The sequence below is a fragment of the Equus caballus genome, chromosome 7, assembly GCF_041296265.1.
Source record: "Equus caballus isolate H_3958 breed thoroughbred chromosome 7, TB-T2T, whole genome shotgun sequence".
NCBI classification, from domain to species: Eukaryota; Metazoa; Chordata; class Mammalia; order Perissodactyla; family Equidae; genus Equus; species Equus caballus.
The window spans coordinates 69,580,737-69,595,222 of NC_091690.1; the positions used below are offsets into that span (position 1 = coordinate 69,580,737).

A 14,486-nucleotide genomic window follows, 5' to 3' on the forward strand; every position below is an offset into this window, starting at 1 on the left:
TCCCATGGGCTGGGCAGATGGCTGAAGTTGCAGGCGAGGCAGGGGAGCCCGCCAAGCCTGGAAGCAAAAGCGCTCACCAGTGACGTCTCACAGAGCAGTTTGCTCCCGCGCACCAGGTTTCCAATGGTGATGTGGAAGTAGGTGTTGCCGCTGCTCCAGTTGGAGATCTTGGTGAAGGGGTGAGTGGTCAAGATGTCCTGGGGGAGGAGGGAAAGCAGAGAGAAGGTGCACAACCTGGACACTCTCGCCTCACTCTCCTCAACTCCAGCCCACCAACACCACCCACACAAAAGGTCCCAGGCCCTCATATGAGAAAAGGAGCAAGAGGGTAGAGGCCAGCTGTGCTGTGAAGCTGCTGAGGGAGGCAGGTGCTTTCTGTCTCCATGCCTTGGCTGGGAGCAGCTGGTGGGACACTCAAGGAAGTCCAGCAGGCTGTTGGGTATGTGGGGCCAGAATTGGAAATTTGGGAGGCTGGAAGGAACTAAAACTGTGGTCCTGGAGGAGACGGTCCAGAGACACAAGAAAAAGACAGGACAGAGCCTTGGGGAACACACTGTGTATGGGCTGGGTAGAGAAGAAGCCCACAAAAGTGTCTGAGAGGAATGACCAAGAGAGATACGAGAAAAACCGAGAAAGGGGGGCCCAGGAAGCCAAGGGGAAGATGGTGGTTGTTGGCACCCTTCACCAATGGTCCTGTGAGCCCTCCTGTGTCAGTGGTAGGACTGTGCTTCCTGGCCCCCTTGGTGAGGACTGCTCTGGGCCATAGCTAAGAGCAGCAGTTTCTCCAGCACAGCCTGCCGTCCTGACCAATACGGGCAGAGAGCACCTTGGAAGGAGGGAGCAGTTGGGAGCATCAAAGGACGCTGAAAGGCCAGGTATTAAAAAGAGGTCACTGGGTTTAGTAGCAAGGCGTTTATTAGGAACTCTAGGAGAGCAATTTTGATGGAGTGGATGAAGGGTAAGGAAGCAGACACAAAAACACAGACACCCTCTCAAGATGTGTAGCCAAGAGGGCAGATGAAATGAGGACAGCGGCTGGCAGCAGCTTCCAGGGTTTGGGGCTGGGGGCCTTTGTTAGAGGTGCAGACAGAGAAGCCTGCCCTGCCTGCTCTTCTTGTCACCGCTCACCTTGGTTCTGGGGTCGATGAGGCTGACCCCATACTTGTTGATGGCAATTAAGAGGATCTCAGGGAAGTTTGGCTCCGTAGTTTGCTAGTAAAGAAAGCCAGAAACCATCGGATGGAGACCCAGAGCAGGAAAGGCTGTGTGCATTTGGGGCAGGAACGAAGTGGTGCCCAGCTAGGATTGAGTTGACCCCTCCTGCTGTGACCCGGTGTCAGGAGTGCAGCGGTGCTGGATGTCCTGCCACCACCTCATGGTTTCCACCTCTGCTGGGCCCTCAGTGCTACCCCAAGTTCCCTCATGGGTCCCCAAACAACGCCCTCTCCCACTCTCCCCAGCAGCAGTCTCTTCCCTTCTCTCCTGCTTCTCTAGGAGTCTCTGCTGTCTCCTCTCTCTCAGCCCAAATGTCTGTCATCTTTAAAAACCTTCCCTGAACACTATGCCTACCTCCAGCCCCTCCCTCCCTCTCTTCCTTGCACAGCCAGGCTTCTCAAAAGGCATCCCAGCCTAGATGTGTAAGAAGGCCATCCTCTCCTCTCCATCCTGACCTATTCCCTCATCCTCTCACACCAGCCTCTTCACCGTTCTCCTGCCTCTGGTCACGCCGCTCAGATCCACCCCCCACCCCACAGTCAGAGTGGGCTTCTGGCCCCACCATCCTTGTTTAAAACCCTCCAAGGCTGACCGCCACCTGGAGGAGGAAACCAACCCCTTCGCCTGCTCTCCAGCCTGCCTCTCAGGGCAGTCTGCTCCCCTCACACCCTCCACCCCTCCACACTCAACCACCTGCACATCCTGCCCAGGCCTGAGCTCTCGCACCTCTGCATCTTTGCTCACGCTAGGCCCTCTGCCAGGAACACTCTCCCCAGGGTCTCCCTGGAAAGCTCAAGTGTTGCCTCCTCCAGGAAGCCTCCTCAACCTTCACAGTCTGGGTAGGCCTTCCAGGCTCTGCCACCTCAATGACGGCTCCCCACCGTCACAGCTCAGATCATCCTCCATTACTCTGATCTGTTTACATGTCTGCTTCCCCTGCCAGGCTGAGCTTCTGGTCCCTCTCTGTCCCAGGACAGAGCCCAGGGCTCAGCATTAGCTGAGACACCTCGCTGGGACAAGGCTGAGGGTGCTTCTCTCCTTTCCTTGCCAGGGCACATGGCAGAAGCCATCACTGTTTCCCACAGTCCTGGGGAGGAGTCTCTGTGCCCTGTCTTCCCCCCTCCTTGCCCCCTTCCTTCCCTCTGAGAAGCCGCCCACAGTGTACCTTCACCTCGAAGAAGGCTGAGCCAAAGGTGGGCCACTTGAAGATGAGCTTCAGGAAGGCCAGCTTCGCCTCCTCCTTGGACTTCCCCGCGTGCTTGTTGAAGTAGGCGACGATGGACTGCAGGGGAGGGTGGCTCAGAGTCCTCTCCTCAGCCCCTCCTGCCCCAGCCGCACTGTCAGCAGCTGTCAATGGCCCTGGAGGGCCAGGAGTAGGATGCGGGTCTTGGGGGCCATGAAGGCCCCCCCATCCTAGTTAATGGACTCTTGACCTCCCTTCCCTCCCCCAAGCAAGCAGGCCAAAGAGTGGCAAGTAAAAGCAGGTCACCATGGTAACCAGGACAGGACAAATTACTGCCAAGTGGCAGCTGAATCCTTTGCCTCGAGGACTGGAGACTAAAGCAGGTGGAAGGGAGAATGGGAGGGTGACCTTATCAAATACAGGGGCCACAAGAGATACTTCCCTGGGCTGCTGGCCAGCACCTGTCCCCTTGACCCCGGCTGCGCCCAGAGACCCATTCGTGGGGCGCCCCTGTTCCTGCCCCCGCCCCCATGCTCACCCGCTTCCAGTCATCAGGTGAGATCTGCCGGATGAGGTCCTGGGGCACCAGCTCCCGTAGCAGCTTGGGGATGCTGGGGAAGTAGGACTTGTCCTCCTCAAACTTGACCCTGTAGATCAGCGCCCCCAGCTGCAGCACCTCCTCCCGCGTGCACTTGTGGTAGCCTCGCAGATACTTGGGCAACTCCTGCCAGGGACAGGTCACGGGCGTCGAGAGACCTGGAGGAAGCAGCCTCCTTCCCTGCACCCCGACGCCAGGTCTACTGCCGTACCCCACATTTGGGCCCACCTACTTCTCCAGCCTCAGCTGACCCTGCTCCCCACCCGAGGGGAGATGGCACAGTGCAGGGAACAGCAATTCTGCCTGCACAGGTGCAGCACATTACAGTTGGGAAGCAGAGCCAGGCATGAATGTTATCCCATTTCCCCTCTCCCAGGCATGAATGTTATCCCATTTCCCCTATAACAGCCCCATGAGGCCAGCAGCCCCATTTCAAAGACGAAGAAACTCAGAGTGACCAGCTGGTGAACCTGAGACCCTTCCACAACCCTAATCTCCCAGGTCTGTTCTTCCGTGGAACAAAATCTGTCAGGCTGGCCGCCTCCCATTGTGTTCCCTTGAGACCTGCTGGTTCAGCAGCAGCACCAGCCCCTTCCCCACCTTGAGATTCCAGACCCAGAACCAGAGAAACTGAGGATGAGGAGTGGACTAAAAAAAATAAGATGAAGCCTCTAAAGGGCCAGCACTGCTCACAGGCTCCTGGAGCCTTGTAACTGTCTTATCTGCTGTTTGAAGTGTCGGGAATCTGACGCTGGCCTGAGGACACACTGCAGGTCAGAAACATGAGTCAGTTATTTTCCACCCATCTTTTCACCTCCTCACCCACCTATCTTCCCCTTCACCTACCCACCCAGCCACCTATCTTCCCAGCCATACTTCCATCTACCTACCTACCCATATGCATCTACCTACCCACATCCATTTCCCCATTTGTCCATCCATCCACCCACCCACCCCCCCCAGCCACCTACCCATTCACCCATCCACCCACCAATATCCACCCACAAATTCATTCACCATCCTTCCTTCCACCCATCCATTCACTGAGCCACCAGTTCACACAGTCACCCATCCAGCCAGCCAACAAGTATCTATGGAGCATCTACTATGAGCCAGGCCCTTTAGCAACAACATATATGCTCCCTACTCTCATAGAACCTGTAGTCAAGGCAAGAGCAGATGTTAATCATCACACGAAATCACTGTATGATGACAGTCCTTGAAGGCAGTGTTCTCAGTGCTGTGAGAGCATAGAACGAGGTGACCTGATCTAGTCTTGGGGTCAGGGAAGACTTCAGTTAAGATAAGATGATTGAGTTGACATCTCAAAGCTCAGTAGGCGAGGGGAAGAACCGAGGGATGAGCATCCCAAAAGAGAGGACATTACCAAGGCCCTGTGGCAAACCTGAGAATTTGAAAGAATGTGGTTGGAGTGAACTAAGCACAGGTGCTGGGTGGAGGACAAGGAAGCGGAAGTAGGCAGTGGCCTCCTACCAGGCAGGCCACAGTCAGGACTTGGGGCTCTACCCTAAGAGCGAGGGGAGCCACGGAGAGGACCTGGGAAGCATGATGACCACCATGTGGAGAAGGGATTGAATGGGGACAAACACGGATGGGGGGGATCAGGGGAAAGGTTACTGGCTCATCCAGATGAGAGAAGATGGCGGACACACCCACATTGGTTGGGGTGGTGATGGAGAGACGTGGATGGATTTTACAGATATCAGAAGGTAAAGTCGGCAGGCGAATGATCGGGACAAGGGAGAGGCGGGAGAGGGAGACGTCAAGACTGACTCGGGTGTCTGCCTTAGGAGAACTGGTAGTTGATGGTGCCATTCACTAAACGGGCAACGTGGAGTGAGGGTCGGGGGAGGCGTGGGGGAGAGGTGATCCCAGGTTTGAATGAGGGCAGCTCTCTGACTCCCAGGCCAGGGTTCCCTCTACCACGGCAGCCACCATCTCTGCCTCCCCCGCCTATACTGCATCCTGCTTTCTCTTCCCCACAGAACAGTTAATGGGCTAACCCAGAAAAGATGGCTGAGTTTGAGGTCGCCAAGACCTGGAATCCCACCACTGTGATCCTAATTACATCACTTGATCTCTCTGAGTCTCAGTTTCTCCCTCTTTAAAATGGGAACAACATGCCTACTTCTTGGGGTTTGTTGGGAGGGCAGAATGAGTGACTAGCTCCAGACACCTAATAAGGGCTCAACATGTGAGCGCCCTCCTGGCTTCCCGCAGGCACGTGCCTGAGCTGGAGAACGTCTACAGACGCACACTGAGGCCTCAGATACACGCAAGAGTAGCATCAGAATCCCAAATTCCGAGGACAGCCCCTCAGCAAGGGAAGGGCCTGCACAGGTGGGGACTGGGAGCTCAGAAGACATGAGCAAGCCCCCGGGGGCCGGAGGGTTAGGAAGGAGAAGGGTCTGGGTGGGGCCACTCTAGGGGGTCCCCGCCCTCCCCTGGCTAGGACAGCAGGTCTCTGCTTTCACAGTCCAAGTACAGCGAGGCCAGCAGCACATGGAAGCAACAGCAGCAGAGAGGTGCTGGGGGCCCACCTGGTAATAGTGGAAGATGGAGTCGGCCATGGGGTCCTTCCCCGGCACTGTGGTGGTCCACAGCTTCTTCATGAAGAATACCTGGTACGTGAGCGAGGGCACGATTCCTGTGGCAGAGGGCCGGCAGTCACCCAGAGGGTCCCAACACAGGGGGTGCCCATGCTCAGCACTAGCCCCAGAGGTGGCCCTAGCTCAGGTCCAACCCGGGTGGGCCTCGCTGTATGGCCCTGAGCCGGCACCTGCCCTGCTCCGGGACTCAGAGGATCCCAGGACCCAGCCTCATGTTACCATCCTTGATGGGCCGCGCTTTCTTTATCCAGTCCGTCAGGTGTCGAACGAAGTCGAAGAAGAAGTCGTTCTCGGGGACGCTGATGACCTAGGGACATGGCCATTCTGGTCCACACATTTTAGTTCCAGCAACACTGACTCTTCTGACTTTCCCACCCAAGGCCTTCCCGGCGGCCCCTTCTCCAGAAAGACTCCCATTCACAGCCAGGAGGGGCATCATCCGTGTGTCCGCCCCGCCCCGCCCTGACGGTGTCTGCAGAGCGTCTCCAGAACAAAGCCCAGTTCCTGCCCCGAGCGACTCAGCAAAGGGAAGGTCACTCAGTCACTCAGCAAAGATCTTCTGGACGCTGCGCCACGCCCCAGGAAAGGGGCCCAGAGTGAGGCCCAGCCCCTGCCTTGGACACTCTCCAGCACCCGTGTCCTGCTGCTCTCGCAGGACCTCCCTGAGGTCAGCTCTGGGTCACCAGTGTCTGCCACAGGGACAGTCAGGAAGGGAGGAGACAGACATGGATACACAGGGAACTGTGAGTGGGCAACAGGAGGGAGGGCTCGATCTGCCTGAGATGGACGGGAAAGCCTCCCCCGGGCCTTTGACCCCCGTGGGAGAGAAGTGGGGGAGGGCAATGTGGGATGGTGAGGAGCCTGCACTTGGAGTCAGACCTACCTGGATCTGAGTCCCTGCTGTGTGACCCTGGATAAGTTACTTAACCTTTCTGAGCCCAGGTTTTGTGATCTATTACGTGGGGATAATCACCCTCCCTTTAGGGTTATTTCAAGGGTAATTGGCCTCAGACTGGCAGCTGAGGGACCAGACCAAGCAAATGTGGAAAGTACATGCGTGTTGGGAGGGTGAGGAGCCTGGTGTGTCCAGGACACAGAGCACCATGTGGCTCCCAAGAGGTCTGGGGCCATGCTGTGCAACGCCTCTGCAGAGAGAGACTGAGGGGGCTGCTACATGTCTGGGGGCCGAGGCGGGCAGGTAAGAAGGAGATGGGCACAGTCAGATGCCGCATGCAAGAGTGCCACTCCCTCCTTCTCTCTCCCTCCCTCCTATGCCTCCCGCCCCTCCCGCTGCAGCCCCAGGAGCGCCTATGGCCCCAGCAAATTTCCCAACAGACAGACCAAGAGCAGGCAGGCAGCCAGCCAACGACCCACCACCCACCTTGTCTGCAATTTTGACAAAGAGGCTGAATCCATCGGAGGACTTGAGGAGCAGCCGGGTGGCGATGCTCTGGCAGAAGTCCTTGGCCTTGGTGCTGGACTCCACCTCGAAGGCCTGGGGGGAGGCACCTGCTGGGCTCTGGCGGGGCCTCTCCGGGACCTCGGGCGCCCCTCTGGCTGTGCCTCCCACTCTATGGAGCCCCCTCCCATGAAAGACGCCCTCCTTCTGAGGGGGCTTCCCCGAGGGTCCAGAGCTGGGCCGGCATTTAAGAAAAGGAAGAAGCAACTCCTATCTGGGTCCTCCCGGATCCTGTCCTCCCCAGCTGTCCACACGCCACTCAGCCATGGCCTCCAGGGTACAGGGCCCCCTGGCTGTACGAGCAGCGTGAGTGATGGCAGAGGCTGAGGGAGCACGGACCAGGGCGACTGCGAGGAGAGAGACTGGAGGCAGAAGAAAGCAAATTCCAGAAAGGGGGAGGAGAAAAGGGAGAGGGATTGAGAGTCTGGGGAAGTTGGATGGGGGAGGAGTGCGATGAGGGGGTGGTGCTGCTTTGTGTAACCTTCCACGGGAGGGGACAGCAAAGGATTTTAGGAGTTTCTCTGTCCTTGTGACCAGAATCTTGTCATGGCATTTCTGAGTCTCTAGTCTCTAGACAAGTTTTAAAACTGCTTTTCTAACTGAAAGTTTTGATGTGGGCTCGTTTGTCTGAAGAACACGCTGTGCTGAGGTGGGGCGGGGAGTGGAGGTCAGGAGGCAGCCTGACCAAACGGGCGCGATGACGGGCAGACAGACAGGACCTTTGGACGAGGGTGGAGGGCACCCGCAGTCAGGTCGGTGGAGGAGGCAGGAAGGGGTCTGCAGGAGAGTGGGCTCAGGGCAATGTGAGAGGCCGCGGCCGGGGGGCAGATGGGCCTGGGCCCAGGAACAGGGCTGGCATCAGGGAGGTGGCCCCCGCACGAGCTCAGCTCAGAGGGAGCAAGCACCCTTCTCCAAGGCAGAGCCTCCTCAGAGGGGCCGAGGAGGGAAGACCGTCCCAAGGAAGCGGTTCAAGGAAGAGGGGACTGGAACCAGGAGCCAACCGCCCCCCGCAGAGTCTGCGGTCTCTTGGCTGAGCCCTGACTCCACTCAAGGGTAAGAGGACAATGGGGGGGGGCATCACGGAGGCTCCCTGTGTCCCCAAAGGAGCTGGGGCCCTCAGGGGCATCGACGGACCAAGAAGCCAGCGGTCCTCACCTCGTCAGTGTCGTCGGGAAAGTAGACCTTGTGGAAAATCTGGGTGGTTTTGTGCTGGATGGCCTCTACCTCCACCAGGTGTGGAGGGTACTTCCGGGACCCGTTTCTGAAAAACACGTGGGGGGTGGCAAAGTCAGGAGCCAGGGGTTCATGGGGCCATGGGGAGTGGAGAACAGAGGGAACTTGGGAGACAGACCCTGGTTCTAATCCTAGTCCACCACTTCCTACCAGGTGACGGTCACTCAACCTCTCAGAGCCTCGAGTTTCTCCTCTGTAAAATGGGATGATAACAGTACCTGCTGCGTAGGGCTGTGGGGGGACAGAAGGGAGCGAAAGATGCACGTGGGCTGTGCACAGTACGAAAGGCGGCCCAGGTATCTGCCTCCCCCACAGACCTGAAGGCAGGAGGAGCCCAGCCCTTCTGAGCAACCAGACTCTCCAACTGTGTCCACGGTGGGCACTGGGTACTGCAACCTTTGTCCAGCTGGCAGCCGTGGTCATGGCCTCATCCCCAAAGGACCCGTCCCACAAGCCTGGTGTGGCCAGGAGCCCAGCCCGGTGCCTGCCCCCCGCCCCATGTGAACAGCTGTACCTCAGGGCTTTCTGGAGCCGCTGCAGGCAGTCGATGGCGAGGGGGCAGTGCTTGCGCGACTGCAGGAAACGCTGCACGTGGGGCAGGAGGATGTTGCTGGGCGGGAAGAGGCCCGTGCACAGCCAGAGCAGCTCCCAGCCCCGCTCCTCGCTATACCTGGAGGAGGAGGTGCCGTGTCCAGAAGGGGCCTGCGGACCCCCCAGACCATCCCTGAGCACCCCCAGGGGCCACACCCCCCTCGGCTCCTCACCACAGAAGCCCATGCCGGCCCTGACTCCCACCCCTGTCTAAGGACCAACGCGGACCCACCTCCCTGCCAGCCAGATCCAACTGGTGCTACTTGAAGCGTGGGCAGCCACGCCACACCAGGCCACGCAGTTACCAGTCCACATGGAGATAAGGGGCTGATGCCAGAGTGAAAACCGACTATTTCACCAAGTACTCAGCTAAGATTTTTTTCTATAGCAAGCCTTGCCTATGAAAGAAGCAGTGTGATTCCTATTCTGGCAGAAGCTCTTTAACTCATCTATTCTTTGAGTAGCACTGAGTTCGACCAGCCCCTGGGCTCCCTCTGGCACCACTCTGAGCTCTTTGGGCCTGGCAGGAGGGAAGCTTGAAGGGCTTCTAGGAGGAGGTGGCTTTTGATCTAGGCCTTGAAAGATGAGGTAAATTCTGATATGCAAAGGTGATGAAGGGTTTTCCTGGCTGTGGGCACGGCATGTACAAAGGTTTGGCAGTGTGAAAAGATGTGATGTATGGTTCGATGGTGGACTTGTGTAGGAGATATAGAGAGTGACAAAGCTGGGGAGGGAGTTGGGGGTCTGGGTGTAAGGGTAGAGGGTGGGGCTTCTCTCAGGATCTGAGGCTAGCGTGTGCCTGACTTCCAGCTCGGGCCTGTCTGGCCCAGCAGGGGGAGACGGTGATACCCTCTGGGGCCCACACCCCAGCCCGCCAGAGTGTTCAGCCAGAGCTTCTGACTGACAGCCAGCTCTGTGGAGCCAGTGATGGCCATCTGCTCAGGAGCTGAGCCCCCAGGCAGACCGCGGAGTCTGGGCTGGGGAGGGCTGTCTGGAGGAGGCTCAGGCAGGGAGCGGCAGGACTTCAGGAGGAGCTGGGGCTGTAGAACTCGGAGGACAGACGCAGAGGGCACAGCCACCCCCTATCGGTTCTTGACCTGTTCTCCCTGGGCCTTGAGGCAGAGCCAGGACATGAGGGGGCCTGAGGGCAGCTCCTGCTCTGAGTGAGGAAGGACTGCTCCAGGCAGAGCCAGCCGCTGCCTCCGAGGGAATGAGCTCCCCGTCACAACGGGCAGAGGACCGCTAAGATCCCCTCTGGCTGCGAGCACCAGGGGTAGGGGCCTGCCCCTCGCCCGCCCGCCATCCCTGCTCACCGGATGTGGTTGTCGGTCAGCTGCTTCAGGATCTGCACATACACCTCGTCCTTGAGGGGCTCGGCCTTCAGGGCGCCCTCAAAGATCTGGTCGGTGAGCTCGTTGACAGAGCGCATCCTCTTGGACGGGTAGTCGCCCATGTACTTGAGCACGGGTGGGGAGCCGTCAAGGAAGGGCTTGCGGCCGATGGGGGAGCACTGGGCCGGGGGGCAGGAGGCCACACTCTCCGACAGGGTGTGTCCCTCCCACCGCCTGGTGATGGGGCCCGAAGCCTGAGGCTACTCACCACCCACCCTCCTCCTCACTCCTCTGGCCACCTCCTCACTGGCCGTCCTGCCTCAGGCCTCCAACCCCACATCGAAAGTCCTCACAGCAACCAGGACAAGCTTCCCGAATCACAAGTCTGACCATGCCACCCCTGCCCAGTGGCTCCTCACAGCCTTAGGACACAGTCCAAGCTTCTTAACAGAGCTTGGGAGCCCTTAGTCAGTCAGCCCACCACTTCAGATTCCCTTCAACTCTGCCTTCCAGCTGTGCGGAATTATTTTGTGCCCTCGAAACGGCCCTGCTCTGTTTTGCCTCGGGGCCTTTATACAAGCTGCTCCCTCTGTCTGGAACACTCCTCGCCCCTCTCCCTTTTGACTGGCTAAGGCCTACTCAGTCTTCAGGTCTCAGCCTAGACACCACTTCCTCCAGGAAGCCCTCCCTGCCCTCCTCCAAGGCCGAGTCAGGTCACTGTACCGCCCAGCCCCATCACAGCACCCACCCCGATCCGCATGTCTCCCCTCCTAAGTGTAAGCACCATGAGGCCAGGGACTGGGTCTGGTCACTGCTGTGTCTCCAGGCCTGGCCCGGCACACAACAGAATACACATCTGTCAACCAAATGACAGGGTCAGAGGAGACAATGGGTGAGGCAGCCCCTCACACACCGTAAGGTGCTGGGCACATGGATGGAGCCACTCCACAGACATCCCCTCCATGTCTGTCCAAAACCCTAGAAGCCTGGGCCTGCCCTGCCCTGCCCTGGGGTCCCCATCCCTGTGGCGCCTGCCCTGACCCTCCGTGCGGCCCATCCCCGAGGGTGTGGATATCAATGAAGGCCATGCAGGCCTCCTGCGAGAGCTCCTCGCTGCCCAGGATCTTCTTGAGCAGCGCCTGCTTGAGCGGCTCCCGCGTGTGGCTCCATAGCCGGTCCTTGCCGCGGGCCTTGGACACCATCACGCGACTCAGCGTGTGCTTGGGCGGGGGCCTGCACGGCACAGGGACAGTCTCACTAACTTGTAGGCTTGAGACCCCATCCCCATCCAGCCCTGCGCCCAGGTTGAGGGGAGGGAACAGGCCCTGCCCGTCCCTGCGGCACCATGTGACCTGGGAAGAGACCCCAGCCCTCCCTAGGCCTTATTTTCTCAGTAAGACATGGAGATACAACCCAGCGTCGCAGCCCAGCCAGCCCTGCCGCCTGCCCTGTCTGCTCGCCCCTGCTCCTCTCTGGTCCCTCTGCTCCGGCCTCGGCACGTGCTGCCCCCAGCACTCCTCCACCGGTCACCCCTCGCTGCTCAGCTCAGATGCCACCTCCTCCTGGAGGCCTCCTCTCTGTCCCCAGCTCCATCGCAACACTGGGCGCCCAGAATCACATCTGCCTGGTTCTGTGCCTGTCTCCCCTCCAGGACCGGGAGCTGGGGAGTGCCCAGGACACCCCACCCTCCCTCTCCGTGGGCACAGTCACTTCTGCAAATGAAGGAAGGATAAGATGACACATGAGAAGGGTCAGTTCCACGGAGAGAAACGGCCCTCCAGCACCCTCCGACCCTGGCCCTGCTCACGGTGGGCAGCCCAGAGCAACCCCTGAGGCCACCAGAGAGCAGCAGAGGCCATGTCTGCCATCCGGCCCTCCCTGTGTCCGTCACCTGAAGTAGTCGTAGGAAAATTCCTCCAGCGTGTAGGGCTTGGCGCGCGGCTCGGGCTCCGCTGTTCGCTGCTGCAGGAGCCGGATGACGTCCTGCCTCTGGTCGGGCGTCAGGGTGACCAGGGCCTGGGGGCCGAGAGACAGGGGCTGAGGTCAGCTCCCTGCCTGCGGTCCCTGGGGTCAACACGGTACAGCTGGAGCCTTCCAGACTGGGGCTGAGGAGACTGCTCCATGGAGGTGGGCCCTGGGCCCCATTCTGACCCTGGGAACCCCTTTCCTCCTGGGCTCTCTGAAGTTACTCTGCCTCCATCGTGCTGGGCTCAAGACCCTTCCCTTGGTGCCCGGTGTCTGAGCCAGGCTGGGTCAGTCAGAAAGCCTGGACAAGGCAGGGGACATGATGTGAGAACTACGCAGTCAACAGAAGCTGGCTCAGGAGCTCCTTGGAAGGCTGGGCCCCGAGTCCTCAGTGCTGTGCTCAGGGGGCTCCGGAAGAACCAGGGCCTCCCTTCCCAACTCTGCCCTCACTGCCCTTTCAGACAGTGTAAGGTGATGCCCCCTCTCCCATCCCCCTCCCCTGGGCAGTTCCTCCTCTGATGCTGTTTCTAGGTCCCTCTCCACCTGGCAGAGGTTTGAAACCTGCCCCAACTTTAAGTCTGTGGTCCCATAAAACCCCCAGATCATCTTCCCAGAAACTGCGGACCATGAATCTACTGTAATCCCTCACTCCATTTTACAGAAATGGGAAGAGGACAAAGAGGGGTCCGGGGAGCCTCCCATCCATCTGACACCCCCAGGTCACATACCACAATCTCCCGCGGTGGCATGGTGACAGTGGGCATGACATACACGCAATCGGTTGGGAAGTCCCCACGCTGCTTGGTCCTCTCATTGATGCCATTGGCCCAGCCTGAGTTCATGACCTGCTCGCCAGTGTCATGGTCCAAGATGATGAGGTCCCCTTTGGCAAAGCTGAGGAAGCCAGACTCCTCGCCCGCTGAGAGGCAGAGGTGAGCGGGGCCACGTGGGGGTAGAGAGAGAGGCTGAGTTGGAACTACTCTATTTGGGTGGAAGACGTATAAGCCGCTCCTCCCCACTGAAGAACTGAGGCCTCTCCCTCTCATATCTGCTCAGTGGTCAGCCTCCTTCCACCTTGCCATATCCCTCCACACAGACACAGGCAGCGGAGAGGGCCACTCTCCTGCTCAAAAGCCTTCCATGGCTCCCCATTGCCCTTAGGAGAAAGCCCACACTCCTCGACATGCTCACAGGCCTGTTGTGGGCTGGCCTTCTGACTTCATCCGCCTCACTTCATGCCCCTCCTCCCTCACCTCGCCCCTGCCAGCCAAACCCAACTATCCACAGTACTAGACACGCCTGCCTTCTCCAGCCCCTGTGCTCCGTCCGTGCTCTCCTTCTGCCTCAAACTCTGCTCACATGTGTCCTCCCTGAACCCGGCTGCATGGGGGCCTCTCCTCCAGGCTCCACAGCCTCTGGGCCTCGCTGGTCCCTGCACTGTCTGCTTCCACCCCCTCTCCCCACTGAGGGTGGGGCTTCCATCCATTCCATCTCTGTCTTTTCCCCGCTCCGCCCAGGAGGCCAGGGGATGCTCAGTCAGGGTGGTTGTTACTGCTGCCATCACTTGGAGATGGTGGGTATTTGGGGAACACTGAGGAGGAACCCCTGATCTCCCCTGGAGAAGGTGACAGGAGACGGTATTTCAGGACCCGAGATGGGGAGGGAGGTGGATTCCCTACAGGGCACAGAGGGGAGGCACACAGTTTGGCTGGCTGGTCCAGGTGGAGCCGAGGGTGTCTGGGGAAGGATGGGTAAAAGGCACTAGCAGCCTCAGAGGCCAGGCCAAGGCCAAGGTGTGTGATCTGCCTGAAGCCCGGACCCCCGGTGCCTGGCAGCCCATGCCAGGAGCCACTCACCAGGGTTGGGGTTGTCCTGCAGGGCCACCACATACTTAGACCTCTTCCGGAGCCCCTCCAAGAAGGTGACCACCAGGTCACGGATATCCTCGGAGTTGCTGGAAGTGAAGGTGTACTCATCCCCCTTGATGGTGGCCAGCGTGAAGCTGGGGGCTGTCAGTTTTGCTCCCCTGCATGACCAACACGGAGAACAGGGCCCAGATGGGCTCAGTCCTGCCCAGCCCGAGTGAGGCGCCGCACAGCCCAGGTCAGAGCAGCCCAGCGAGAGCAAGACACGGCACTCCCTGAAGGAGACCAAGGCCAGCCCAGTCAGATGTGGCCCAGCCAGGTGAGACACGGCCCAGGTCGGACACAGCTCAGCCTGAGTCAGACATGGCCCGGCCAAAGGCACACATGGCAGGGGAAAAGCCTGCAGTGGCCCAGCC

The 14,486-nt window shown here is 59.3% G+C and overlaps 1 protein-coding gene across 6 annotated transcripts in view; it reads right to left on the reverse strand.

Annotated features, from left to right (window-relative positions):
* Positions 1 to 14,486, reverse strand: part of MYO7A (myosin VIIA) — an 85,736-nt gene that overhangs the window by 6,213 nt on the left and 65,037 nt on the right. For 3 of the 6 annotated variants that reach the window (XR_011440674.1, XM_023645656.2, XM_070273256.1), the window contains 14 exons: positions 14,062 to 14,345; positions 12,934 to 13,124; positions 12,132 to 12,256; positions 11,316 to 11,473; positions 10,223 to 10,376; positions 8,833 to 8,988; positions 8,241 to 8,346; positions 7,008 to 7,121; positions 5,846 to 5,933; positions 5,558 to 5,664; positions 2,937 to 3,122; positions 2,381 to 2,497; positions 1,129 to 1,212; positions 78 to 197 (listed from right to left, as the gene is read on the reverse strand). Coding sequence is in view for 5 of the 6 variants with exons in the window: in XM_023645656.2 (XP_023501424.1) it covers positions 78 to 197; positions 1,129 to 1,212; positions 2,381 to 2,497; positions 2,937 to 3,122; positions 5,558 to 5,664; positions 5,846 to 5,933; positions 7,008 to 7,121; positions 8,241 to 8,346; positions 8,833 to 8,988; positions 10,223 to 10,376; positions 11,316 to 11,473; positions 12,132 to 12,256; positions 12,934 to 13,124; positions 14,062 to 14,345 (1,990 nt within the window). In the remaining variant the exon portion in view is untranslated. Of the gene's footprint in view, positions 1 to 77; positions 198 to 1,128; positions 1,213 to 2,380; positions 2,575 to 2,936; positions 3,123 to 5,557; positions 5,665 to 5,845; positions 5,934 to 7,007; positions 7,122 to 8,240; positions 8,347 to 8,832; positions 8,989 to 10,222; positions 10,377 to 11,315; positions 11,474 to 12,131; positions 12,257 to 12,933; positions 13,125 to 14,061; positions 14,346 to 14,486 lie in introns of those variants that run through there. The other 3 variants (XM_023645657.2, XM_070273257.1, XM_070273258.1) reach the window with 2 other exon arrangements.